General features: G+C 43.7%; 1 protein-coding gene across 3 annotated transcripts in view; it reads left to right on the top strand.

The window, feature by feature from the left end:
- Positions 1–26,023, top strand: part of MFHAS1 (multifunctional ROCO family signaling regulator 1) — a 117,151-nt gene that overhangs the window by 78,006 nt on the left and 13,122 nt on the right. For 2 of the 3 annotated variants that reach the window (XM_067721759.1, XM_067721758.1), the window contains exons 2-3: positions 18,891–18,962; positions 20,176–20,302. In XM_067721759.1, coding sequence (XP_067577860.1) covers positions 18,891–18,962; positions 20,176–20,302 — 199 coding nt within the window. The remainder of the gene's footprint in view (positions 1–18,890; positions 18,963–20,175; positions 20,303–26,023) is intronic. The other variant, XM_067721760.1, reaches the window with a different exon arrangement.

Genomic DNA, 26,023 nt, shown 5'->3' on the forward strand with positions numbered 1-26,023 from the left:
TATAGCTAGTCCCATCTCTATCATATTTGCCAAATATTGCTTATTTTACTGGTCTTTCTTTTGGTTTTATTTGTCAAGTTGACTGCTTTTCTTCTCTATTTTTGATGTTCTCTTGATTAATTTTGTCCTCCCACTCTTTTGGATTTACCTTATTCTTTTTCTCCGTCTACTGTCCATTTCCTGTAGCTTCAAGAGCCATTTTCAACAACTCGGTGAGCTCTGCCGGCTGTGTCACGGCCACTTCATCATATGCCATTAAAACCTAATCTCATACACTGAGTGAAGACTCAGCAGCCTTGTCTTGCTTTCACAATTGTTCTATGGCCTTGCATCCTTCTTCTTCTCCTAAATTAGCACTATCATCAGGGAAGATTCTAGTGGGCCGCATGCTACTTATAAGGCTTGCCTTTCCTCCAGTTTCATAATAAAAGAAAAAACATTTCCACCTTTTTTTTGATGTTGATCGAAAATTTAGCAACACTTCTCTGCACTGTATTCAAATCCAGAAATATAAGCAAGTCTTCATGCACACAGGCTCACTGAAATGTCATAATTTTAAACTGTGTATGACCTTGGACAATGACCTTTCCAAATACTCCATGAAATGTCATAATTTTAAACTATGTATGACCTTGGACAATGACCTTTCCAAATACTCCATGCTCCCCCTTTCTTCCTAGGTGTTCGGAGTTTTTCATTCCTACAACATCTTTTACACATGGTCAATTTGTGTCATAAGCTCTTCCTCCCTCCCACTCTGAGTCTATATCCAAAGGAGACATCATCATTATTTGAAGAGATGTCTGTACTCCCATGGTCATTGTAGCATTATTCACAAGAGCCAAGGTATGGAAACAACCTAAGTGTCCATAGTAGATGAACAGATAAAGGAAATATGGCATATATATATATATATATATATATATACACACACACACACACACACACACACAGAGAGAGACATATACATACAATGGAATATTATTCAACCTTTAAAAAGAAGATAATCCTATCATTTAAGACAACATGGATAAAACTGGAGGACACGATGCCAAGTGAAATAAGACAAATAGTGCATGATATCACTTATATGTGGACTCTAAAAAAATAACTAAATAAACTCTTCCTTCCCTGGACATTTTCCTCAGCAGACTCTAGCAGCCTCTACTATGCGTCTCATCTTTTTTTCTTTGTACCATATCACAACCCCAGGGAACCTGGGGTAAATACAGGGAACCTGTATTTACTGATGTGTATCTAGATTATAGTTTACCATTGTTCTTTTTCTTCGTAATCCATTCCTTCCACTTCTGGCATCAGAACCTCATTTTTCCTTTGGAGAAGTCCTTGTGATTCAGGTAGGCTGGGTGTCTCCTCGGCAGTGATGCTCTGACTGAAGCACAAAGCCCGTGTAATCCTACAACGTTCTGAAACAGTATTGGCCATAATGACTTGGCACTTGCAGTCCATAGCAGAATGCGTAGGTGAAGGATGTACGGCTAGATAAAGGCTAGAGCCACAGTGAGGAGGAAAATAGGAGGGCGATGGCTCCCACATCGGTGAGCTGGGGTGGGGTTCGGGGGCATGGCTGCAGCGAGGATGAGAGCTGACACCAAAATACAGGGCAACAGGAAGCTTGCTTAGGTGGAATTGTTAAAAGTGTCACTGCTAAGAGGAATGGGGCCATTTGTTATTTTTGAAAGTCAAATGTTTGTAGATTGGCAACTGTCTATACTTTTTGTTTCAAATGGCTTCATTAGACTAATAACCTCTGATACAAATGGGCTTCAATTAAAAAGCCTGGATATAATTTGGTGTAATATCTCAGCTCAAGAAATAAGGAGATTTTTCCTCCCATAAAAGCCAGGGTAAATTTTCTCGTAAGTGGTAGAGGTTATTATGGTACTTACTCATTTTTTCTGTTCATTTAATCAAAATTGGTGCAATTTCCACTTGATGGAGATTAGATGGTGCTCTTTTGAGCTAATGTTGTGAGTCAGTCACTAGACTACTTTGTGCTTCAAGACTGAAAGAAGCCATTGTCCTTATGTCTTCTTGCCCTTAGCCTTGTCTTCTCCGGGTAGTTCTGGGGGATAGTGTTGGATGAATTGAAGCTTATGTCTCACCTCTAAGTGATGATACTCTTCAGCTTACAATAGGCAGAGAGTAATTCCCTGAGATGGAAGAGGAAGCCAAGCTTACAGGTCTCTAGATGGTTAGAGATGGAGGGAGTATGTTTACCTGGACTTACTCTGCCATAGGTGTCAGCTCTTACACGTCTATCCCTCAGCAGCAGACGCTGGTGTGTTTCCATATTACTGCTATGCCCTGAAAGTTTATAACCATCAACTGTGTTTAACCACTTTGATCTATTAATTTAATAGCCATTGGTAGGTAGTGTCACCTGCCAATTATTATTAGGTATTAGATAGTATCTACTATTATTATTATTAGAACTTTCTATATGATTGAGTATAGCTTCAGTTTGAGTTTCATCTAACAGAATATACTTTTTTGTTTTACAAATATCACGTGAGACACACATGAAATAATCATAAATAAAAGCTGAAAAAAGAATCTCAGCAAAAAAGATGCATGCTTATGTGACATTTCTGCCTTCTAGGGCTTTGCTCTGAGATTCCCTAATTTTTCAGTTTGGAAGTCATGGGATATGGTAAATGAAATGTATCCTTCCCAAATCTGTCAAGCATTTCATTTTGGTGGGGAGGGTGGTCATGCTGTAACACCAGTTGGTGTTTCTTGCTGATAGTTTGGGGTTTTAGTTAACTATAGGGTTTGTTTCTAATTGAGATATAGTTGAGATGTAATTGGCGCACAGTCTGAAAGTACACAATTTGGTAAGTTTTGAGCTGTGTATTTACCCATAAAGCCATCACCACAATCAAGAAAATGAACAAATCCCCCTCCCTCGGGAGTTTCCTCTGGGTCACTCTGATCCCTTCCTGTCTGCCACCTCCACCCCAGATAACCACTGATTTACTATAGATTAGTTTCCATTTTCTGGAATTCTATATAATGGGATCATACAGTATGCACTCTCTTCTGGTCTGGCTTCGTTTCCTCAGCATAGTTATTTTTGGATTCATCTGTGTTGTGTATACCCATGGTTCATTCCCTTTTATTGCTGGCCTGTATTCCATTGTATGGATATACCACAGTTTATCATCTGCTCACCTTTTAATGGACATTTGGGTTGCTCCTGGATTTTGGCTACTTCGGATGAAACTGCTATGAACATTTATATAGAGATCTTTGATTGGATTTATGCGTTCTCTTCGGTAAAAGTTTAAGAGTGACTAGCTGGGTCACATGGCAGGTGTATGTTTCCACTTTTCAAGAAATGCCACCAGCAGTGTTGGGAGTTCCAGTTCCTCCAGTCCTCACTAACGCTGGGTGTGGTCAGCCTTTTTTGTTTAGACACTCTAATAGATGTGAATGAAGGGTATCTCGTTCTGGTTGTGGTTGCATTTCCCTAATGAGTAATGATGTTGAGCATCTTTTCATGTGCTTATTTACCATTGGTACACCTTGATTGGAGAAATGTCTGTTCAAACTTTTTTTTTTTTTTTTTTTTTTGTGGTACGCGGGCCTCTCACTGCTGTGGCCTCTCCCGTTGCGGAGCACAGGCTCCGGACCCGCAGGCTCAGCGGCCATGGCTCACGGGCCCAGCCGCTCCACGGCATGTGGGATCCTCCCGGACCGGGGCACGAACCCATGTCCCCTGCATCGGCAGGCGGACTCCCAACCACTGCGCCACCAGGGAAGCCCTGTTCAAACTTTTGCTGCCCCCTTTTTATTGGGTTTTTTTCTTCTTACTGAGTTTTTAGAGTTCTGTATATATTCTGTATACAAACCCTTTTATCAGATACATGCTTTGCAAATCTTTCCTCCTAGTCTGTGTCTTTTCATTCATTGTCTTTGGAGGAACATAAGTTTTTAACTTTGATGACGGGTTTATCATTTAGAAAGAAACTATTTTATTCACAATATCAAAAGTACTTTAAGACTTATAAAAACACTTCCACTTTCAGCTAAGATAGAGTAACAGAGACTGTATTTACTCTTGCACCTGGGAAAAAACTCCAGCGAAGTATATAAAATGATGATTTTCAAGACCCTGAGCATCAGGTGACAAAGGACAATGATCCCGAGATATGGGAAACAAATGAGGTGAGTCCCATAATTGGCCCAGCGTAGTGCCTTGAGAGTGTCCAGGCTGCGGTGCAGAGGGCGGAGCTGAGACAGACCCTCTGAATTAAGGAGCCCAGGGTGACCAGAGTTTGCAGGACACAGGACCGGAGAGAAGAGACCTCCAGAGGGTTCCCTGGAGAAGCCAGCAGGGTGCTGATCAGCGCATGTGTGTGAGCAAACTCTCTGAGACTGGGGAAAGTGGGCGGTGCTAAGGTCTCATTTCAGCTCCTCCTACCCACCCCCAGAGCGCTAAGTAACTTGTGGCATCTCTGTTCCCTATTCCCCACCCCCACTCTCTAAATAACCCATTTCCAACGATAGTTAAGAAGAGGGCATTTTTAGCTACACTTAACAGGTCTTCCTAAAGAGTCTCTGAGTCTTGTAATTCTCAGAATTTAGAATACCTTTCAAGATGTTGGCATTAGAATCTTCCCAAATGGGTCTTGAGTTTGGCATGACTTTTAGTTTGTAAAAGATGCGAGAACCAGGTAGGACAGAAAAGCAGAGTGAGTTCCAGAGCGGAGCACTCCTGGGTTGTGTGCCAGGCCTGGCGTGTGGAGGAAGCAATGATACGCCGAGAAGTCTGACACCTGCCCAGCTGGGCCTTCGTGTGCCCTTGGGAAGAGGAGGGTGTAGACTGTGGCCCTGACGGCCTGACTGTGCGCCACACCAGTGTCAGATTTGGAACCACAGACCTGAGGGAGCTCGAGAAGCCGCCTTGTATATGCCATCCACTTATGGACTCATCAAGCGATCGATTCTTCTTCACCATCTGTCTCAGGCCTGCTATGGTCCGGGCACTGTGCTGGATGCTTGGATCCAACAGTGAGCGTGAGAAGTCCCCACACTCGTGACTCTTACATTCTAGTAGAGGAGACACACCATCAACCAGTATATGTCAGGCGCACAGAAGTACCCTAAGAAAAATAAAGCAGGTGATGGGATGTGGGTGACCAGGAGGTTGGGGGTGGTCAGGGAGTTCTTTCTGAGGTGGTGACATCTGAGCAGAGACTTGAATGAAGCTCGTATGGGGAGGGGGATGGGGACCTAAGTGGTGAAAACGGGGTCCTGAGGTGGGAGTGTGCTTTATAAGGAAGCCAGTGGGGCTAGAGCAGGATGAGGAAGGAGTGAGGGGCAGGAGAATGGAGCAGATGACACCGGACCCTGCAGATGTGTGAGTGACAAAGGAGGCGGCAGAGGATCTGAGGAGATGAGTAACATGGTCTGACGTGCCCTGGGAGGGAATTGCTCTGGCTTCAGTGGGGAATAGACTGTGGGGTCAGGAGACCGCCATACATCCGGGTTGATGGTGGCATGGACCAGGGAGCTGAGGAAGTGGTCGGATGCCGATGGGTTTGAAGCTGGAGCAGTGGGACGTGCCGATGTATTCAGTGTGTGGTGTGAGAGAAGAAGGGCGTAAAAAATGACCCCATGTGTTTTGTCCAAAGTAACTGAAGGACAGAGTGGACACTCACAGACACGGGAAGCCTGGGAAAGGAGTAGCCTGGTGGGGCATGAGGCCAGTGGGAATCAGGAGTTTGATTTTGGTGTTTAATCAGTGTTTAATAGGCAATGAGATCTCAGTTGATATTCAGGCCGGAAGTCAGGACTGGAGGTGACCTGAGACCACGGCCAGGGGAGTGGACTGAGCTACCCCGAGAAATGGTTCTTTCCCCTGAGGAAGCCAGTCCTGTTTGGGGGTCCCATACTTTCTAACGGGTGTCAACACTTTTCATGATTACATTTTCTTTGCACTGAGGCTTCATTTGAAAGCCAGCTGCACCTGCCCGCAGGAAGGTGTACCTGAAAAATAAGAAAAAATAGACTTAAATAATTAAATAAGAATTCTTTCTTGTTCACAGTTACAACTTTGCAGAGGCTGGAGAGTCTAAGGAGGGCTCGGTTTCCGTTGGTCCTGCAATGTAACATTTTTCAGGACGCCAAGGATGCTTTTTGTTTAAAATGGCCTCAAGTCCAGGCTGGATCTTCTGGGAATGAAACTTGGGTGGGGGGAGTAGATAAAGAAAAGCTGGTGTTGGAAGAGGGTCCTGGCTGGAACACGGTCCCAGTAGTGTCTGTTTATGCAAGTGGGAGATATTATTCATGTGCAAAATAAGGCGGCTGAACCGTCTCAAGCTTTCTTCCAGCCTCCAGCCTCAAGGCTCTGTGGGTCTGACCCTAAGTCTGTGGGGTCTCTCAGCAACCCCTCACCCAGAGGAATTCATTTCTCCTGCCCCCTCCCTTCCTCCAAGAAAACCGATCCGCAGGAATTCTTAGCTTCGTTCTGAGACCTGAAGCCAAAACACAGTTTCTGATCATCCTTCAGGACTTCAGGTGCCTCCCTTAGTCCTTCAAAACCAGGTCGATTTTGACAAGGCTGCCTGGACAGTGTTTCAAATTTCAGTTCAGGTCCTAAAAGTTCCTCCCGTTTTTCAGTTGAAAGGAGAACTCAGGTTGGAGGGAGACAGTTTTAGTCTGAAGGCTTTTATGAAACTGTCTGTATTCACTCACTCCTCTGAGCCTGGAGCCGTTTCCAGTAAGAAGGAGGTGACAGGCTCTCCAAATAAAGAGTCACCTTTTGAAAGCACTCCAGCCCAGCAGCATGGGGGCTTTTGATGATCCTGACTTGCGTCTTGAGAAGGGGGCAGGCCAGCGCTGGGTTTGGGCTCTGTTCCTCCCCCCGCCCCCCCTTAGCGTACTTTGATCTGTGAAGCATGTCTAATCGTCGGCCAAGTCTGCTAGAACTTTATCCAGAGCCGGAAAAGGGGAAATATTTTTCCTTTCTTGGGTGGATTTGTATTTATATAAACCCTTAGCAATGCTGATGGAGCCAAGTGGCCGGCACACACGTCTGAGGAGCTGGAATGACTGAGTGGCGGGAACAGGCAGGGCAGCGTGTCCCTCTGTCCCTGGTCAGCTTTGACACGGGTCAGACCTACTGAAGGTCAGGAGAGGGTGGTATAAGTCTTCACGTGCATTTTGCTGAAGGATGTGCTTGTTCGTAAGGCCGTTTATGCAATGGCTTGAGCTGAGCCAGCAACTGATTAGTTAACTCCAGGTCGTAACTCCAGTGAGACACCTGTATGTGTATGAATGATTCGGTCACTTTCTCTCTTTTGTCATCACTAAGAGTATAGGGTTGTGGAAGGCCTTAGCTGTCCTCTGAAACTTTAACCTCGGAAGCTTGACCTTTTCACAGTGTGTCCCGTTATTGATTTTACTTGCATGAATCTGTCTACATCTTTTTGGTCAAGCCCTTGCCATTTCTCCTGGGTAGTGAGTTTTTACTCTTCTTTTATTGAGGTAACATTGATTTATAAGTTTCAGGTGTACATTATATTTCTACATCTGTACACCCTACAGTGTGCTCACCACCAAAAATTCAGTTTCTATCCATCACCGTCTATTTCCTCCTTTTTACCCTCCCCCCATCCCTTCCCCTCTGGGAATCACTATTCTGTTCTCTGCATCTACCTGTTTTTGTTTAGTTTGGTTTGTTCATTTAGTTATTATTAGTTTTTTATATTCCACATATGAGTGACATCAGACAGTATTTGTCTTTCTCCATCTGACTTCTTTCACGGTGATGAATTTAATTTTTTTTATTCTTTTGGCCGTGCTGCACAGCATGTGGGAGCTTAGTTCCCCTGACCAGGGATTGAATCCGTGCCCCTTGCATTGGAAGCACTGTGTCTTAACCACTGGACCACCAGGGAAGTCCAGGGTGGTGAATTTTTAAAGCCTGCTTACCATCGATATGAAGGCTTTCTTGTCCTAAAACCACCTTGTTGAAGTGGTACCTCACTGTTCTACATTTCTAGGATATAGCATGATTCGCTTTCAGATATTCTCGAGGAATCTTGTACAGAATCTAAAGACAGGCTCTCTTGTTCTTGTGATATCGCGATTTGTATATTATCTGGGCTAGTCTGGGACTGATAAAGGTGCTGACAACAGCCAGTGTATAGAACGTTGATATAAAGCAATCTGTTATTTTGCTATTTTTGACTCTTTTAGAACCAAAAGCAAACCCAGTGTAGGCACCCCAGTTTCTGGCAACTTCCCTGGAGTAATTCTGCTACATATTTATAAACACCACTGGAGCCACGTTTACCTGCTGTCTCGGGGTGTTTATCCTGGTCTCCAGGAATGTTTATTTTGTGTCTCTTGGGGTCTCATACTTCAGCAGGGAATCTTCCCAAAGTTTCTCCCTGGCATCTCATCCCAGTTCTGTGATGGACACTTGGGGAAGGAAACTCCTTGGGCACCCTGGGACTCTTTCAGCAGGTGGAGAGAATCCAGGCGGAAAAGCAGCCTGGAGGAGGAGGAGAAGATGGGGACTTTTGTTCCACCGCAGGTGATGGAAATAGGGGGGCTGTAGAAGGGGAATTTCAAAGCACTGAGTTATGAGGAAGTGGTGGGGAGGAATGGTACGAGGGTTGCATGTGGTCAAATACAAACACAAAAAAGAAAAAAACGACATTAGGAAAAGGAAGTGTAAGCTTGTAATGTGAGGGAAGAAGATTTACAAAGAAATTTTGTCAGCAGTTCCCGCCCCCCCCCACCGCCTTGGTTGAACTTTTGCCAAGTGCTTGATCTGAGGTCCCAGCTCTTTTGATCCAGAAGAGACCTATGTGATGATCCATCCAGGAGGGGCCCTGGACCAAATGCCACTATTCTCAGTTTAGCATACCTGAGATGTTCAGTCACCTCCTGTTCCTCAAACAAACAAAAAGCTTTCTGAAATTAAAAGCAAACATTACTATGAGGACAGTCATCTTCTGTCAGGAATTGGGTTAAACAAGGAAAAGCTAGGCTTATCTGCTCCAGATGGGCACCTGCCATAAAAGGAAAAATTTCAAAGTGTCCATCGTGTGTGCCCGGCTTGCGGGGACGCTTGGCTTCCACTGAGTTACTCATCAGGAAAGTCTGAGTGCTTCACAGGTTAGCATCAAGGAATGAGTCAGAGAAGAAATCAAGAGTGTGGCCTTTGTCTTTCCTTCTGCCTGTAACTGTCACCACAGTCACCACCTTGGAGGATGTTGGGAAGACGCTGAAGTGTTGAAATTTCGTTTGTTCGGTGCAGCCTAATGACAAGCCATGAAGACTCGCTGAAGATAGGTACTGAGTTATACCTTAGTTCAAGGTCATCTCTAAGAACCCCAACTGGCCTGCTTCTGTTTTGCTTACAGGTTGTCCTCTCTTAATGATAAGACTTTACAAATTGTCCCCAAAGCTTCAAGGCACAGAAGGGCATTTCTAAGTGATTCTTTTTTTTAAAAACAAAGTTCCAGCATTTAGAATCAAAACTGGACTTGAGAATTGAACAAATCTGGGAGACGTAATACCTCTGCACTGTTAAATTGCCTGGAACCCAGTGGATTCCTACACGGTGAAGAACTGCAGGGCTATATGGCGAAAGTGAAAACAGTTCTGGAAGACAGTCACAATGTCTGAGGATGTAAGTTTTTGCAGCTACCTTTGCACTTCATAACTTAGGATGTATCCGATTAAGTGGTCCTGTCAACTTGACTTCTTTCCAAGAGGAACAGATTGAGCCAAAAGCAAACTGCTCACAGGGAGAACACAGCATCCCTGCAGTGTGGGGGACCCCTCTCGGAGTCCCAGAGCTCCCTAAGAGTATATGGTGAGGCCCAAGTGCTGGATGGTATCTGTGGGCACCCGAGCTGACCTCCCTGTGGCCCAGCAGGAAGATGCCTGAGAATCTAGGGGTACCCCAGCCAATTTCCTGGCGAGTTCAGCAGTATCCCCCAGGGCACATCCCCAGAGAGTTTCGAGGGTGGACTAGCTGGCTTCCTCATTGATTCAGCAGCAACCCGGGGCGGGGGGGGTGGGTAGCTTTTCAGGGACTCTAGTTGGTGCCCATCTAGCCTCAGTCCAACAGCATGATCCCCACCTTCCCCTCAAAGACAGCTTCTTGGGGAATTTTGTCAGCACCCAGGGGACAGTTCCCTGCTGGCTTTAGCCAGCTGTGGACTGGTCTGGCCTGGGCAGCCCAGCAGGCTTTTCCCCTACTCAGAGGCTGTACCACACCCCATCTAACCAACAAGGTCTGAATCTCAGCTTTGCCCAGGGCTCTCCCACGCCCGGGTTCTTCTTCCTGGGCAATTCTCCCTCAGCCTTGGAGTTATCCTTTAGAGTTTTCTTTCCTCTTGGTAGTAAATTCACTGTAATAGGTTAATAATTATTTATATTAAAGCTTACTCTGTGGTTCTGTCTCCTGAGGAGACCCTGACTGATCCACACAGCCAGTAAATCTTAGCCAGGATTGCAGCTAAGGCTGTCTGATTCCAGAACCAAACTAATTGGTATTGTTTCTCTATGACCAGCAGTTTCATATACATTGATTGTTGTGATTAAAGTGCTTTAGACTAATTTTTTGTTTTTTAAATTTTTATTGGAGTATAGTTGATTTACAATGTTGTGTTAGTTTCAGGTGTACAGCAAAGTGAATCAGTAATACATATACATATATCCACTCTTTTTTAGATTCTTTTCCCATATGGGTCATTACAGAGTATTGAGTGGAGTTCCCTGTGCTATATAGTAGGTCCTTGTTAGTTATCTATTTTGTATATAATAGTGTGTACACGTCAATCCCAGTCTCCCAATTTATCCCTCCCCTGCCCCTTCCACCTGGTAACCATAAGTTTGTCTTCTACATCTGTGGCTCTATTTCTGTTCTGTACCTTTTTTTTTTTTTTTTTTTTTTTTTTGCGGTACGCGGGCCTCTCACTGTTGTGGCCTCTCCCGTTGCAGAGCACAGGCTCCGGACGCGCAGGGTCAGTGGCCTTGGCTCACGGGCCCAGCCGCTCCGTGGCATGTGGGATCTTCCCGGACCGGGGCACGAACCCGTGTCCCCTGCATCGGCAGGCGGACTCTCAACCACTGTGCCACCCGGGAAGCCCTGTAATATTTTTTTAGATTATACATATAAATGATCATATGATATGTGTCTTTCTCTGTCTGACTTACTTCACTCAGTATGACAATCTCTAGGTCCATCCATGTTAAATGTCATCATTCTTTGTTATGGCTGAGTAATATTCCATTGTATATATGTACCATATCTTCGTTATCCACTCCTCTGTCAATGGACATTTAGGTTGCTTTCATGTCTTGGCTATTGTAAATAGTGCTGCAATGAACACTGGGGTGTATGTATCTTTTCGAATTATGGTTTTCTCCAGACATATGCCCAGGAGTGGGATTTTGGATCATATGGAAGCTCTATAAGTCTTTTAAGGAACCTTCATACTGTTCTCCATAATGGTTGTACCAATTTACATTCCCACCAACAGTGTAGGAGGGTTCCCCTTTCTCCACACCCTCGCCAGCTTTTATTGTTGGTAGACGTCTTGATGATGGCCATTCTGACTGGTGTGAGGTGATACCTCATTGTAGTTTTCATCTGCATTTCTCTAATAATTCATGTGCTTTTGGCCATCTGTGTATGTCTTCTTTGGAGAAATGTTTATTTAGATCATCCACCCATTTTTTGCTTTTTTTTCTTTTTCTTTTTTTGTATTGAGCTGCATGAGCTGTTTATATCTTGGAGATTAATCCCTTGTCAGTTGCATCATTTGCAAATGTTTTCTCCCATTCTGTGGATTGTCTTTTTGTTTTATGGTTTCCTTTGCTGTGCAAAAGATTTTAAGTTTCATTATGTCCCATTTGTTTATTTTTGTTTGTATTTTCATTACTCTAGGAGGTGGGTCAAAAATAATCTTGCTGCAATTTATGTCGGAGAGTGTTCTGCCTATGTTTTCCTCTGAGAGTTTTATAGTATCCGGCCTTACATTTAGGTCTTTAATCCATTTTGAGTATTTTTGCATATGGTGTTAGTGTTCTAATTTCATTCTTTTACATGTAGTTGTCCTGTTCTCCCAGCACCACTTACTGAAGTGACTGTCTTTTCTCCATTGTATATTCTTGCCTCCTTTGTCATGGATTAGTTGATCATAGATGTGTAGGTTTATTTCTGGGCTTTCTGTGCTGTTCCACTGATCTATATTTCTGTTTTTGTGCCAGTACCATACTGTTTTGATGACTGTAGCTTGGTAGTATAGTCTGAAGTCAGGGAGCCTGATTCCTCCAGCTCCGTTTTTCTTTCTCAAGATGACTTTGGCTATTCGAGGTCTTTTGTGCTTCCATACAAATTGTAAACTTTTTTGTTCTAGTTTCTGTAAAAAATGGCATTGGTAATTTGCTAAGTATTGCATAGACTGACTTCTGATAAAAATCTGTTTTCAATAGCAAGCACATGTTATTTCACCATTGTTGTTTTTTTTAGTGGAAATGTCTACCATACAGATGGCTTTCTTACCACATAACCCACTCTGGAAAAGACGTGGACACCCCTGTTTATCTTTTCAAAAGAGCAGTTCATCACGTTGGCCTCCAGGGCCTTTGCGCTGGGCTCCTTTCTCTCTTTTTTACATTCTTTTTTATAATTAATTTATTTTTATTATTTATTTATTTTTGGCTACGTTGGGTCTTCTTCGTTGCTGCACGCGGGCTTTCTCTAGTTGCGGTGAGTGGGAGCTACTCTGTTGTGGTGCGTGAGATTCTCATTGTGGTGGCTTCTCGTTGTGGAGCACTGGCTCTAGGCACACGGGTTTCAGTAGTTATGGCATGTGGGCTCAGTAGCTGTGACACATGGGCTTAGTTGCTCCACAGCATGTGGGATCTTCCTGGACCAGGGTTCGAACCCATGTCCCCTGCATTGGAAGGCGGATTCTTTTTTTTTTTTTTTTTTTTTTGCGGTACGCGGGCCTCTCACTGCTGTGGCGTCTCCCGTCGCGGAGCACAGGCTCCAGACGTGCAGGCTCAGCAGCCATGGCTCACAGGCCCAGTTGCCCCACGGCACACGGGATCCTCCCGGACCGGGGCACCAACCCGCGTCCCCCACATTGGCAGGCAGACTCTCAACCACTGTGCCACGAGGGAAGCCCAGAAGGCGGATTCTTAACCACTGGACCACCAAGGAAGTCCCTCCTTTCTCTTTTTTATCTTTTATCCCGTCTCCGTTGTTACTTTGCTTGTCCACTCAGCAGAGTTGAGCACAGCTGGTCACTCCCTTTTCTTGAAGGAGTTTGGTTTCCTTTGTGAAGCCACGTTCTTCCTGTTCTCCTTCTGCCTCCTTGGCAGTTCCTGGCTGGCCTCTCTCCTTTTCAGCCTCTAAACTTTCAGTGCTCTAAACTTGGAGCACCCCAGACTGTTTCCTTTTTCTTCTTTATCTACTCAATTTCCTGGGTGATGTCATTCACTTGTATGCCTTTCCAGATCATGTGTTTGCTGATTCCTCCCAAATCTCTACCTCCAGTCTTAACCTTTTCCTGCAAATCCAGAACTGAATGTGTAATTCCACAATTAATATCTATCACCCTGTTGTCTAACAGTCAGATCTAACTTGGCCAAAACAGAACTCCTAATTTCTCCCCTTCCCACTAACAGTCTTCTCGCTTAGTCTTGCAAGTAGTACCACCAGCTGCCGTCTTCCCACACCAAAGGTTTGGAATTATCCTTGGTTCGTCTCTGCATCTTACCTCCACATCCAATTCACTGGCAAGTCCTGCTGACCGTCTATGAAACATAACGCCAGTCTCTCCAGACCAGGCCTCCACCACCTCTCACCCGGGCTCCTCTGTGAGCCTTCTTATGGCTTCCTTGCCTTCATTTTGCCATCCCACACAGCAGCCAGAGGGATCCTTAGATCAGATGTCATTACTCCATTCAAAACCTTCCATATGGCTCCGCACCACTTAGAATCAAAACCAAACATTTTCCCCTGTCTGCAGAGTCCATGATCTGGGCCTCGCTGTCTTGCCTCTTCGTCTTGTCCCGTTTCCCCTTCACCCCATGATCTAGATTCTTCTCTGGGCAGCCAAGCATGTTCCTACTTTCATGACTTTGCATTAGCGGTTTCCTCTGCCTGGAATGTTCTTCCCATGGCTTGCTTCTCTTTGTCGTTCAGCTTTCAGCATAAATGTCACCTCCTCAGAGAGGCATCCTGGGCAACCCAGTCGCTCCCTATCTCATTAGCCTGTTTTAATAATCTGTGTAACAAGTTTTTAATAAGTTATGTAGTTTGTTCCTTACTAATCTTCCTTCTAGACCGTAAGCGCCACGAAATCAGGGGTCTTCGTGTACCTTATTCGCTGCTGTTCTCTCAGAGCCTGTGGTGCTGTCTCACATTAGTTGGTGGTTGTTATGTACCTGTTAAATGAATGAGTGGACTCAGTGGCAGAACCAGGCCTAGGACATAAGATTTTCCTCTTTCGTTTCACATCTAATTTATACCAGGATGTCTTTTGCCAGTAAAGTTATCCTAGCTCCAAGTTATTGATATCTCCTGTTTACTTAAAGGCTATGGTAAAATTTCCAAAAACAATTCCAAAGCCAAATTACCTTTAATCCATTTTGATTTTAAATTTACCTTTAAACTTCACCTTTCACTTCAATATGTTGGAAAATACCACATTCAATGACATTTTATGACCTATATCCTTTGGTTTTTAAACTTAAAATTGTTTCCATTTATTCCAAGTGACTATTATAAAATGGTACTTTAAGACACTTTTATAAGTTGGGAAGCTCACACTTCCATAGTTGTGCATAATTTTTACCTCTGTGAAAACAATGTTGGCCGGAGATGGAAGGACCAGATCTGTTTGTGCTCTTGACACAGGCTCACTGTGCTACTTCCTGCACATCAGTTTCTCTTCTAAAAAAAGTCATAATTCATAGTCACAAAATGGATTTTTTTAAAAAAACAGGACTACCAAAAAGTACAACCTAGTCTATTGATTTTATTTCTTTGGAACAGCAGCCAAGCTGGAGCTGCCCAACCCTGGGCCTGAGGGAGGTGCTGTGCTGAAGCTCAGCCGTGGGGACCGGCCCCTAAGACGGCATGAGGTGGCCAGGTCTGCAAATGTCGGTTTTGTGGGAACCAGTAGGTACTGAGAGATCTGTTCTGCTCCCTTTTCTCACACTCTCAAGTGTGCACAGTGGTGCATTTTTCTTATTTTTTATTCAGGTGTACTTGATTTACAGTATTATGTTAGTTTCAGGTGTACAGCACAGTGATTCATTTTTGCAGATTATACTCCATTATACGTTATTATGAGATAATGGCTATAATTCCTTGGGCTATACAGTATATCCTTGTTGCTTATCTATTTTCTGTATAGTACTTTGTATCTGTTAATCCCCTACTCCTAAACTGTCCCTCTTCCCCTTTGGTAACCACTAGTTTGTTTTCTGCGAGTCTGTTTCTGTTCTGCTATATACATTTGTATTATTTTTTAGATTCCACATATAAATGGTATCATACAGTATGTGTTTTTCTCTCTCTGACTTATTTCACTAGACGTAATATTCTCTAGGTCCATCCATGTTGCTGCAAATGGTAATATTCCATTATATGTATATACCACATCTTCATTATCCAGTTGTCTGTTGATGGGCACTTGGGTTGCTTCCATATCTTGGCCATTGTAAATAGTGCTGCTGTAAACACTGGGGTGCATGTATCTTTTCAAATTGGTGTTTTCATTTTTTCCCAGATACATACCCAGGAGTGGAATTGCTGGATCCCATGGTAGTTCTATTCTTAATTTTTTGAGGAACCTCCCATACTGTTTTCCATAGTGGCTGCACTAACTTACATTCACAGTGTTTACCTCTCCTTTGTATATACTTTCTGGCCTTTGTTTTGTTTTAAGACAAGATGTCCTTTTATCTCTGTCTGGCGTTCGTCTTCATATAAAAGGGACCGTGGAGTTCTCCCATCTTTGCTGCCTTTGATAACTCAGTGGGCTTGCAAAGTGGGAGCCTTCCTGCTCCTCAGGTTCTGAGGATGCTGCCTTTGCCCTGAGGGGATGTGGGAAACATGCGTTTGTGTATCATTGCATTTCATCCAGAGTCACACTTAAAAGACAGCAGTGAACTTTGCGGGGTGGAGAAGTGAGCTTCAGAATATTCAAGCTGAAAGAGGCCTTGAAGAAATCTGGATAATTCCTTATTTAATAGAATCTATATAATTGCTTGTTTTAATTTCCAGACCACTTCTGCTGTTTTGAGGGATGTTCATAACTCAGATCTTTACCCTGGATCAGGAAGTGGGTTTTATTTGTACTGAAAAGACATGTTTTAGGCTTTTAATATCGTGGTTTGGGTCGTCAGAGTGATACATTTTTAGTATTTTGCATAATGTGCCCAGTATTTGTGAATTCTGATGATTAGCAGAAAAAGACCAGCCATTTCACTTATCTCCTGTAGTTTAAAAATAAATCGTAATAAAACTTGGTGTTCTATTCTTCCACAGGGGAAAAACAGCTAATGAGCGTTCACTAGCATTTTAATGCCAGAAATCTTGAGACAGAGTGATTAAGTAAGAATAGCTTTTCATAACTTTAATAGGCACAGGGAGACTGTGTAGTGGCCTAATACAGCCTCAGTAGATGCGGTGGTCTGTTCATCCAGCCAAGTTTCTGCTACTTCAGGAAGACTGTGTAAAAACCGCACATGAATAGAGAATATCCAACAGAGGAGAAAGCATCAGCATTTAAAGCTGGCATCTCCCTTCAGTGTGAAGCATTCTTAGCCTTTTTTTTTTTAATTGACTCAAGCATAAGAATAAACAAATAACCTCAGGACCATTTAATCTTGAATGACCCATTTCACTCCACATCCAGTTGTGTTCCTTATCAGTTTATGTTTCTAATGAGAACATACTTTCAAATTTACTTTCTACACAGAAATATTGGTCTCATAATTTTTAATGACTACAGAGAATTCTGTCTTCTGAATTGTGTCATAGGTTTTAATCATTTCCCCTTTGTTGAATATTTGAGAGGGTTACTAAGTTTTCACTGTGTTATGAATAGTGTTGCTATGAGCAATCATTGTATAATTTTTGTAAGAAAGGCCCACTTCCTTGAAGCGAATTCCTAAAAATGGAAATATACCAGGTCACATGAATATTTCTCCTTCCTCTATTGGTAACATTTTCTATAAATATAACATTTTTTTTGCAGCTGCCACCAACTTTGGAATTTATCTTTTTTATTAGCGTTTGCTAGTGATGACTGATGTCATGATTGACTGATGTCATAAATGACTGATTTAGTGATGACTAAATTCCCCACATTTCCAGGTCTTTTCCAGTCCTGGAAATCAGTCGTTCTCTAGCATCACATAACTTCCTAGGGGGCATCCACTGCACAGTACCATAGTTCTTTTTTTTGTGGACTTGACTTTCTCCAGTGCCGAAGCCCTCCACATCACAGGCCTTGCTTTAGACTGCTGTATCCCTGCAGCTCCTCACACAGTAACATCTCCCTAATTAGGTGCTCAACCAATAGCCTGTGCTTTAGTTTGAAAATCAAGTTTGTGTTACGGAAATCGGAGCCAATTAGCTTCTATTTTAGTCGCCAACACGTTAGGAACCACTATTCGTGTTACTGATAAGATAGTTTTTTTTTTGTTTTTTTTTTTGAGAGGAAAAATCCGTTTCTCTTACTTTCTTAATTTAGCAACTGGGCACGTTTCCGAAATCCTCAGAATCTGGCCCCAAGCACTAGCTTGTCGGAGTGCACGCATGTCTTGGAGCTCGTGAACTGTTCTGTTTCTTGCTCATCTGCACAGCACCAAGTGAATTTTTCGTATGCATGAAATTTCTCAGTGCCTTCGACTTTCCTGCTGTTTCAATGGCTGGCAGTGCTGCTAGGGGTACGGCCCACACAAAACCAGTTCCCTGGACCTGGGTGATTCTGGGCATCTGGGGCAGGGTGGGGGGCGCTAAAGCTCTTGGTTTAATAGAAATTGATAGCCAATGCTTAATAGTCAACTGTAAATTATTTCCGGTTCTCTGGCAAAACCTACACTATTCCCAGCAAGGAAGCCAGCGGTGCAGGAACGGGAGCCTGGGGTCGCGGCTTGACATCTACATTTGTTATCCTGGGCCCTCAGGCACTTGCAGGAAGGAGGAGCAGAGGCCTGTGTGAAATTGCCACCAGGAGAGAGTTCTTGGGGGAAGCCAGAGATTCCCAGTCTGGGTTCAAGCCTTGGGGGTAATCTTGGGACAGAAAGTAGAAACAAAGTATCAGGTGAGGAAGCAGTGGAGGGCGGTCCGGACTGGGGGTGTTAACAGGCCTGGGTGGTTCAGAGCATTCTCTTGGTGCAGTTCTAGCCCCATGGTAGGCGGTGGGTTTAAAGCTCTCTGTGGGACTCCGAGCAAATCTGTTAAACTCAGAGACCTTCTGACTTGTAAAGTGGTATTTGGACTGGATGACTTCCAAGTCTCAGTCTGGTGCAACATGCTCTTACTTTGGTTCATTTTATGACTTCGAGAGCATTTAATGTTGACGTTTTTAATTTGCCTTTTTATATTTTGAGATCTTTTCCTAGCTGGTGTTGGAGCAGAATTCTGATACCCATGTATCCATGATACAAGCTAATGATGCTAAACTAACTTTTGCAGTCATTCGGTGTTTACATTAGTTTGGTTAAGGAACTCAAATTACATTTGGTTTGTATTCTGCAAAGCCATATAAAATTGTTCAAACCAGGAAACAGCTGTCTTTCATAAAAGTACAAAGATGTCAATGGTTAGTTCATTACTCAATAATAGCATTTTTGGATTACTTTTCTAGGAGAGATGTGTTCTGGAGTAAAGAAGCAGTCCCCACTTTGGGGGGACGGGTATCAGAGGGTGGCAGCAAAAGGTAAGGGCCCCAGAGATGGGTTCCCAAGGTCACAGCCCGAGTCTGCCCCTTGCTCCCTTGACTCTGGGTACATCACATAACCTCCCTGAACGTTAGCTTCCTCATTTGCAAAGTGAGGATAAACCTTATAGTAACATTGTGAAGATGAAATGAGATGTACACTTAAAGCTGTCCATTCAGTGCTGGCACATGGGCACGCTCTACCGATGTGAGTTCGCTGAAGGTGAGACGTTTAGATACACGGCATTTGCAGTCAAAGGATTTTTTTGTATCCTCACATGAATGGCATATACTTTGGGGTCCCCAGAATTTCAAATCAGTAATACAAGTGATGGCTGTTGATGTTTTATTTCCAGTAGCATCTTTCCCCAGTTGGCAGATGTTTTGGTTTCATTTATTTACTTTCTAGGTATAAGTAGGGGAATTTAGGCAATAATGCACCATTGTCCACCAAAAGCTGTTTTTTGAATTTTCTGAGCAAGAGCTGGCCATGAAAACAGAGAAAGGGCAGAGGGTGCTACTGGGTAAGCGGACAGTGGGGAGGAAAGCAAGAAACGGAAGGCATCACTGCTCTTGGGGATTTGATGATCTGGTTGGAGAGATCGTATCTGGGGCAGGCAGAGTACGCAGGTATCCTTTGGGGTGACTTACTAGCTCCCATTACTCATAAGAGAGCATTGTGTTGGTCCTTTACAAATCCGCACACATACCTACCCAGGAAATCCTCTTGCCAGCATGAACCAGCCTGTTTACCTTGATAACACACCTTTAGTCAGCTGCATTTCCAGATCATTAATACGGGGCTTTGTTGCAAGGCTGCTGTGAATTCCATCTGCCCCCATCCTCATTATGAACACCTCCTTGGCAGCCCTGCTTCTCCGGGCTCGAGGGATCCTGGTGACGTCTAGATAAAGATCTCTGGAGCCCATCTGGGGAAAGGAAGGTGAGGAAAAGAGTGGCAGATGCTGTCTTTGTCCGGAACGGTAGCCTTCCCGCCATCACCATTAGAATGTTCTCCACAGTGATGCAGATGAGCCAGTGGGAGCAGAGCCAGCTCTGCTCTGGTTGCACATTTGTTCTCTGATTCCACTGTCTGCAGACCCTTCCCGTCGTCCTCACTACCTGCCCTGCTCCCTGTTTCCTCTACCCCCTCTCTAAGGTGGCCTCATTTTTGAAGGCAAATCTCACTAATGCATATTTCTCTCTCCTGCAGGGGAGTTGCTGAGTCAGCCCAGACCAGAAGGCGTGGCAGAGATCATTTGCCCCAAGAATGGCAGCGAGCGAGTGAATGTTGCCTTGGTTTACCCACCCACACCGACTGTGATCAGCCCATGTTCCAAGTGAGTTCTGAACCCGCAGCCCCTGTCCCTCACTCCTGAGAACAAAAATCCAGGTTAAAGTACCTTTCATCAAACCTGGAAATGCTCCCCCAGGGCAGACCTAGTTATCTGGGCAACAGCAAAACTATGGCTTATACAGCAAACTAGGAACTTTCATTTTTTGTTATTTGTGATGTTTTTTTTTTTTTTACTTTTGCTGATAAAAGAACATTTTAAAACAGCTTTTTTGAGATTTTGTTCACATATTATACAGCTCACTTGTTTAAAGTGTATGATTCATTGTTTTTTAGTATATTTGCAGGTATATGCAACCAAAAAGAGCGATTTTTTTTTTTTTGATAGAGAGTCATAATTCTGTCATTGTAGTATGAAGTGGGCCCTCATTTTAGAAAACAGCGAGGGCTCATTAAATAAGAAAAGCTGGCAGAAAATCTGTAGCAGATCCTTTTTTCTTGTGGGTCTCTGATTCTCTATCAGTCCTCGACAATCAGAAGCTGTGTGGTTTTTTCCCACCTTCCCCAAAATGGACTTAAAGACACAGAATGTACCCATGTGAACTAACTTTTGGATACAAGGTTAGCTTAGCGTTAAACTCAGATGATAAACTTAGGTTAAACTCGTCTGTTTGGTTTCTTCTGTAGTGTTAAGAACTGAACAGGCCACTTTAGACTGAGATGAAATACCTTTCTACTGCAAATCTTGAAAAGCAGTAAGTAGTCCCTGGTCCTCTGGGTGATATCAACAAAGTATTCATGAAGGAGACTTCAAGCATTTTTCTTCCTAGTTGACCACATAGAATATTTTTTCCATATCTAAGCTTTGTATAGGGATGTTGGAAAGTTCGTATTTGAGAATGGTGACCTGGTACGGCCTCTTGAGAAACTTGCTGTCAGGCTGCATTCCTGAGAGTTTGTGTGATAGGAACTTATGTCTCCGACCCTCCAAGTATCAGCTTTCCTGCCCTTGATATGCTGTCTGCAGAGCAAGGGTCTGCTGGGGATTTCTCCAAACTGGGTGACTCATTAGACAGAACATCCCTAATCCGTCTTTGCTGCAAAATGTCACTGAACACCCAAGGGCAAGTCTTTTCTCATGCTCTTCTATTCAGAATGCTTTTTAAGGTTAACTTATCACTAAAATATGACCCTATGACATTGTGAAACCTTGAAATGCTTCTTAGGGTTACCCAGTAACTAAATATGAACCAGAACATTCCCCTGTCCTGAGCATACCAAACATCAGAAATGTTACCATTCTCTGAATTGGTATACACGGGTGCCTTTCTTACACATAGGGTAAGGATAAAGGGATATGATAAAAAACAGGGTCTGGAACGGAGGGAAACAATTGTGCAATAGGCTTTGCAGGGGTGTAGATTTTCCTGAGCCAGGAGAGACGGTAACCTATTGTTTTGCCATAGCCACGTGGCATTTAATAGACGAGATAGAGGTTGGAGTTAAAATATCCACTTGCACGAGAAACCACAGTGGCGCCGAGCCAGAGTTAGTGTCTTCTCACCGGCTTCTGTTGTACTGCCACAGAACGACATTTACACCAAGCTGCAGAAATGCTATCAGCTCCGCTCTCTTCCAGTTTATCATACCTGAAATGAACAAGCAGCTTTAAAGCCCTGGGTAATCAGAGCCACATGACCTGAGACTTCTAGATGCTGGAGGGGATACCTTTAGGGACTGAACTGCTTTTGACCCAGCTCTGTGAACAGGTTTACTTTGAAATGGATTTTTAAGAAAAGGTCTCATACAGTGGATGGCAGATTTAGAGGGTAACTCTCAATTCTAAATGAAGGAATATCCTTGAGAACAAACTCTCAATTCTAAATGAAGGAATATCCTTGAGAACAAAATGGAAACAAACAGTCAGGCCCTGCACAGCCCAGTGGAATCTCTAATTTACAAGTGGATGGCAATGTATTGGAAGTGGGATTTGGGGATCGATGAGGAAAGCTGTCCCAGGAGGTGGTCGTTAGGTCCAGGCAGCTTGGGTCTGAGCCTGAGAGCTTCTGAGAGTTAGTTAGACTTAGGGTCTCAGCGGACAGTAGAAATTGGTAGGCTGGAGTTATTGCCCTGGTTTTGCAACTCCAGCCCCAGTTAACTTAGGCAAGTCACTAGGGAGTGACCTTTTACTGCTCTCTCCTCCTCTAAAATGTAGGTCGATGGTCAAGATCAGACTTTCTTCATCAGGCACGTGTGTATCAGAATTTCCAGGGCCAGGCACTAGTCTTTAAGAAAACGAGTCACTCAGATGATTGTCATGTGTGTGCCAGACATTCTGCTCGTTGAGATCCCCTCCAGGGCTCCCAGGCCAGTGAGTCTCATCTTCAGGAGAATTCTTAATAATTTTGCCAGGACGATAGGCGGCAACCAGAGCCATCCCAGGAAAACCAGAATAATCACCCTACTCTTAGGTCATTGATCCAGATCTTACAGTGGTTTTAAAAGGCGTCCCAAGCTCTTCGTTGACCAGTTTACCCCTCTCCTTTGTAGGTCAAATGAGACTTGTCATTAACGGCCTGCCTTTGACCATGTGTAAAATAATGGTGCTACTATGAGCTTTATAAGGAAAAACCATTGATGACTGTTATTTGATTGGATCTTCCTTATGAATTCCAAGCTTCTCTATTTCTCATTTTTTAAAATTTCGAGGTGTGTTATTCACCTACAGACAGAGAATAAAGAGCAAGTAGTGATTTTTTTTAAAAAAAGTGACTTATTCTCCTAACTCACCTTGGATGATGGTGAAGTCTCTGCCAGCGTTCCACGGGGAAGAGGTTACACGAAGTGAATGAAAGGCCTGGCCTTCGGCACCTCGCTCTCCAAGGAGAAACGTATCAACTGAGTGACTTCTTGGTCCCTTGGCTGATATCACATAGAAATACGAGTCATTTCCATACTTTGGCAATCCTGGGCTGATTTTCAAGGATATTTGCCTTGGAGATGAGATGAAAATTCGCCTAGTAGCAGATTTGCTGGGTTGCTTTGAAAAATTCTGACCTCCTTAAGGATATGGATTCTGTCTGATAAACATTTTTTTAAAGCTTTGGTATACTTTCATACCATCAAACTTACCCATTCAGCGATGGTTCCTATATTTACAGAGTTGTGCAGCTGTCACCACAATCTCATTTTAGAACATTTTCATCAAAGAGAAATTTCATGCCCATGCCCACCTGCAGTCACTGTGTCTAATACAATACCTAGTTCCACGCAGAAAATAAATAATTTTTAGTGCCACTTTCAGGAATGGTTTTGCTCCCTGGTGTGTTGGTATTAAACAGATTTGTGAGTTTTAAGGAAATTCGTACAAACACTTGTTATCCTTGGCCCAGTGCAGTCTGAAGGCAGTGGAGTGACGTGTACCCCTGCTGCCAGCCCCCTGTTTACTGAACAGTAGAAGGGAAATGGAGTTTCTTGGAGGGAAATCAGCCTCCTTCAGAACTCTACCTATACCTAAAGTACAGGTAGCAATTTTTAAAAACAAAGACTTAGTTGTTAAGAGCAGTTTTAGGTTCACAGTAAAATCGAGCAGAAGGTACAGAAAGACCCCATCTACCCCCTGCCCTGGCCACACACAGCCTCCCCAACCAGACTGGAACATTTGTCACAGGTGATGAACCTACACTGACACCTTGTTATCACCCGAAGCCCACGCTTTACATTAGGGTTCACACTTGATGTTGTACGTTTCATGGGTTTGGACAAATACAGAATGACATGTATCTACCATTACAGTATCTTATACAATATTTTCATTGCCCTAAAAAATCCTCTGCATTCCCCCTCTTTATCACTCCCTCCCCTCTTCCCTCTTAACCCTTGGCACCCACTGATCTTCCTTTTTTTAGCTTTATTGGGATGTAATTGACAGATAAGTAAGATATTTAAAGTGTACACTGTGGTAATTTGATATCCGTATGCACTGTGAAAGGATTCCCACCATGTAGTTAATTAACACATCCATCTGTCACGTATTTATCCTTCAGAACTTCTGAGCAGCAGCCTAAGTGACCTTTAATATAGACAGGGATACTGAGCCTTGGACTTTAGGGATCATAAAGGGCAAAAATATACTTTCAGTGGGAAAAGCAAAGCAGGTACAATAGAAGGATTTTTTTTTTCATTAAAAAATTATTTGTGAATTCCTGTCTCATCCTGTTGCTTTACAGGTTGAGACACTTTAAAATTTCAGCTCAGAAGGGAAGTGTGAACTTCTTTGGGCAAATTGCAGCTTGCTATTTGCCTTTCATTTGTAGATAACTTATGGACTATTTCTTTCTCATTTCCAAAGAGATTTTTCCTCCTTTACCAGTTAAAATATATATTCTGAAAAACTGCCACTTGACTCAATTTGTCTACTGATTTTCATTTAAAAGACATGATTCAGAAGGTTAGCTATGAAAATGTTTTACCTTAAGAAATACTGGAGATACATACAGTGGGTGGGGACAAGATGGCGGAGTAGAAGGACGTGAGCTCACCGCCTCTCATGAAAACAACAAAATCACAACTAACTACTGAACAACTATCAATAAAAAAAATGATGGAACCTACCAAAAAAGATCCTACATCCAAAGACAGAAGAAACCACAACAGCACAGTAGGAGCTGTGCAATCACGATAAAATCAAATCCCATACCTGCCAGGTGGGCAAACCACCAACTGGAACATAACTGTATCATAGAGGTTCTCCCACAGGAGTGAGAGTTCTGAACCCCACATCAGGCTCCCCAGCCTGGGGGTCTGGTTTCAGGAGGAGGAGCCCCCAGAGCATCTGGCTTTGAAGGCCAGTGGGATTTGATCACAGGAATTCCACAGGACTGGGGGAAACAGAAACTCCAGTCCTGGAGAGTGCACACAAGGCCTCATGTGCACTAGGACCCAGGGGAAAAAGCAGTGACCTCACAAGAGCCTGGGCCAAACCTATCTGCTGGTATTGGAGGGTCTCCTACTGGTGGGGGGAGGGGGGACGACTTTGGCTCACTGTGGGGACAAAGACACTGGTGGCGGTAGTTCTGGGGAGTACTCATTGGTGCAAGTCCTCCTGGAGGCTGCCATTTTCTCACCAAGACCTGGCCCCAGCCACCAGCCTGTAGGCTCCAGTGCTGGGAGGCCTCAGGTCAGACAAGCATCAGGGTGGGAACACAGCCCCACCCATCAGCAGACAGGCTGCCTCAAGTCTTCCTGAGCCCACAGCTGCCCACTAAACACACCCCTTGACAGGGCCCTGCCCACCAGAGGGACAAGACCCAGCTCCACCCACAAGTGGGCAGAAACTAGTCCCTCCCACCAGGAAGCCTGCACAAGCCCCTTAGATCAGTCTCATCCACCAGGGGGCAGACAGCAGAAGCCAAGAAGAACTACAACTCTGCAGCCTATGGAATGGAAACCACAATGACAGAAAGTTAGACAAAATGAGCCAGCAGAGGAATATGTCCCAGACGAAGGAACAAGATAAAACCTCAAAAGAACAACTAAGTGAATTGGAGATAAGCAACCTAACTGAAAAAGAATTCAGAGTAATGATGGTAAAGATGATCCAAGATCTTGGAAAAAGAACGGAAGCATACATCGAGAAGATACAAGAAATGTTTAACAAAGAGCTAGAAGATCTAAATAACAAACAAACATAGATGAACAATACAATAACTGAAATGAAAAATACACTAGAAAGAATCAATAGAACAAATGAGGCAGAAGAACGGAT

Source organism: Pseudorca crassidens, chromosome 21 (genome assembly GCF_039906515.1).
Source record: "Pseudorca crassidens isolate mPseCra1 chromosome 21, mPseCra1.hap1, whole genome shotgun sequence".
NCBI classification, from domain to species: Eukaryota; Metazoa; Chordata; class Mammalia; order Artiodactyla; family Delphinidae; genus Pseudorca; species Pseudorca crassidens.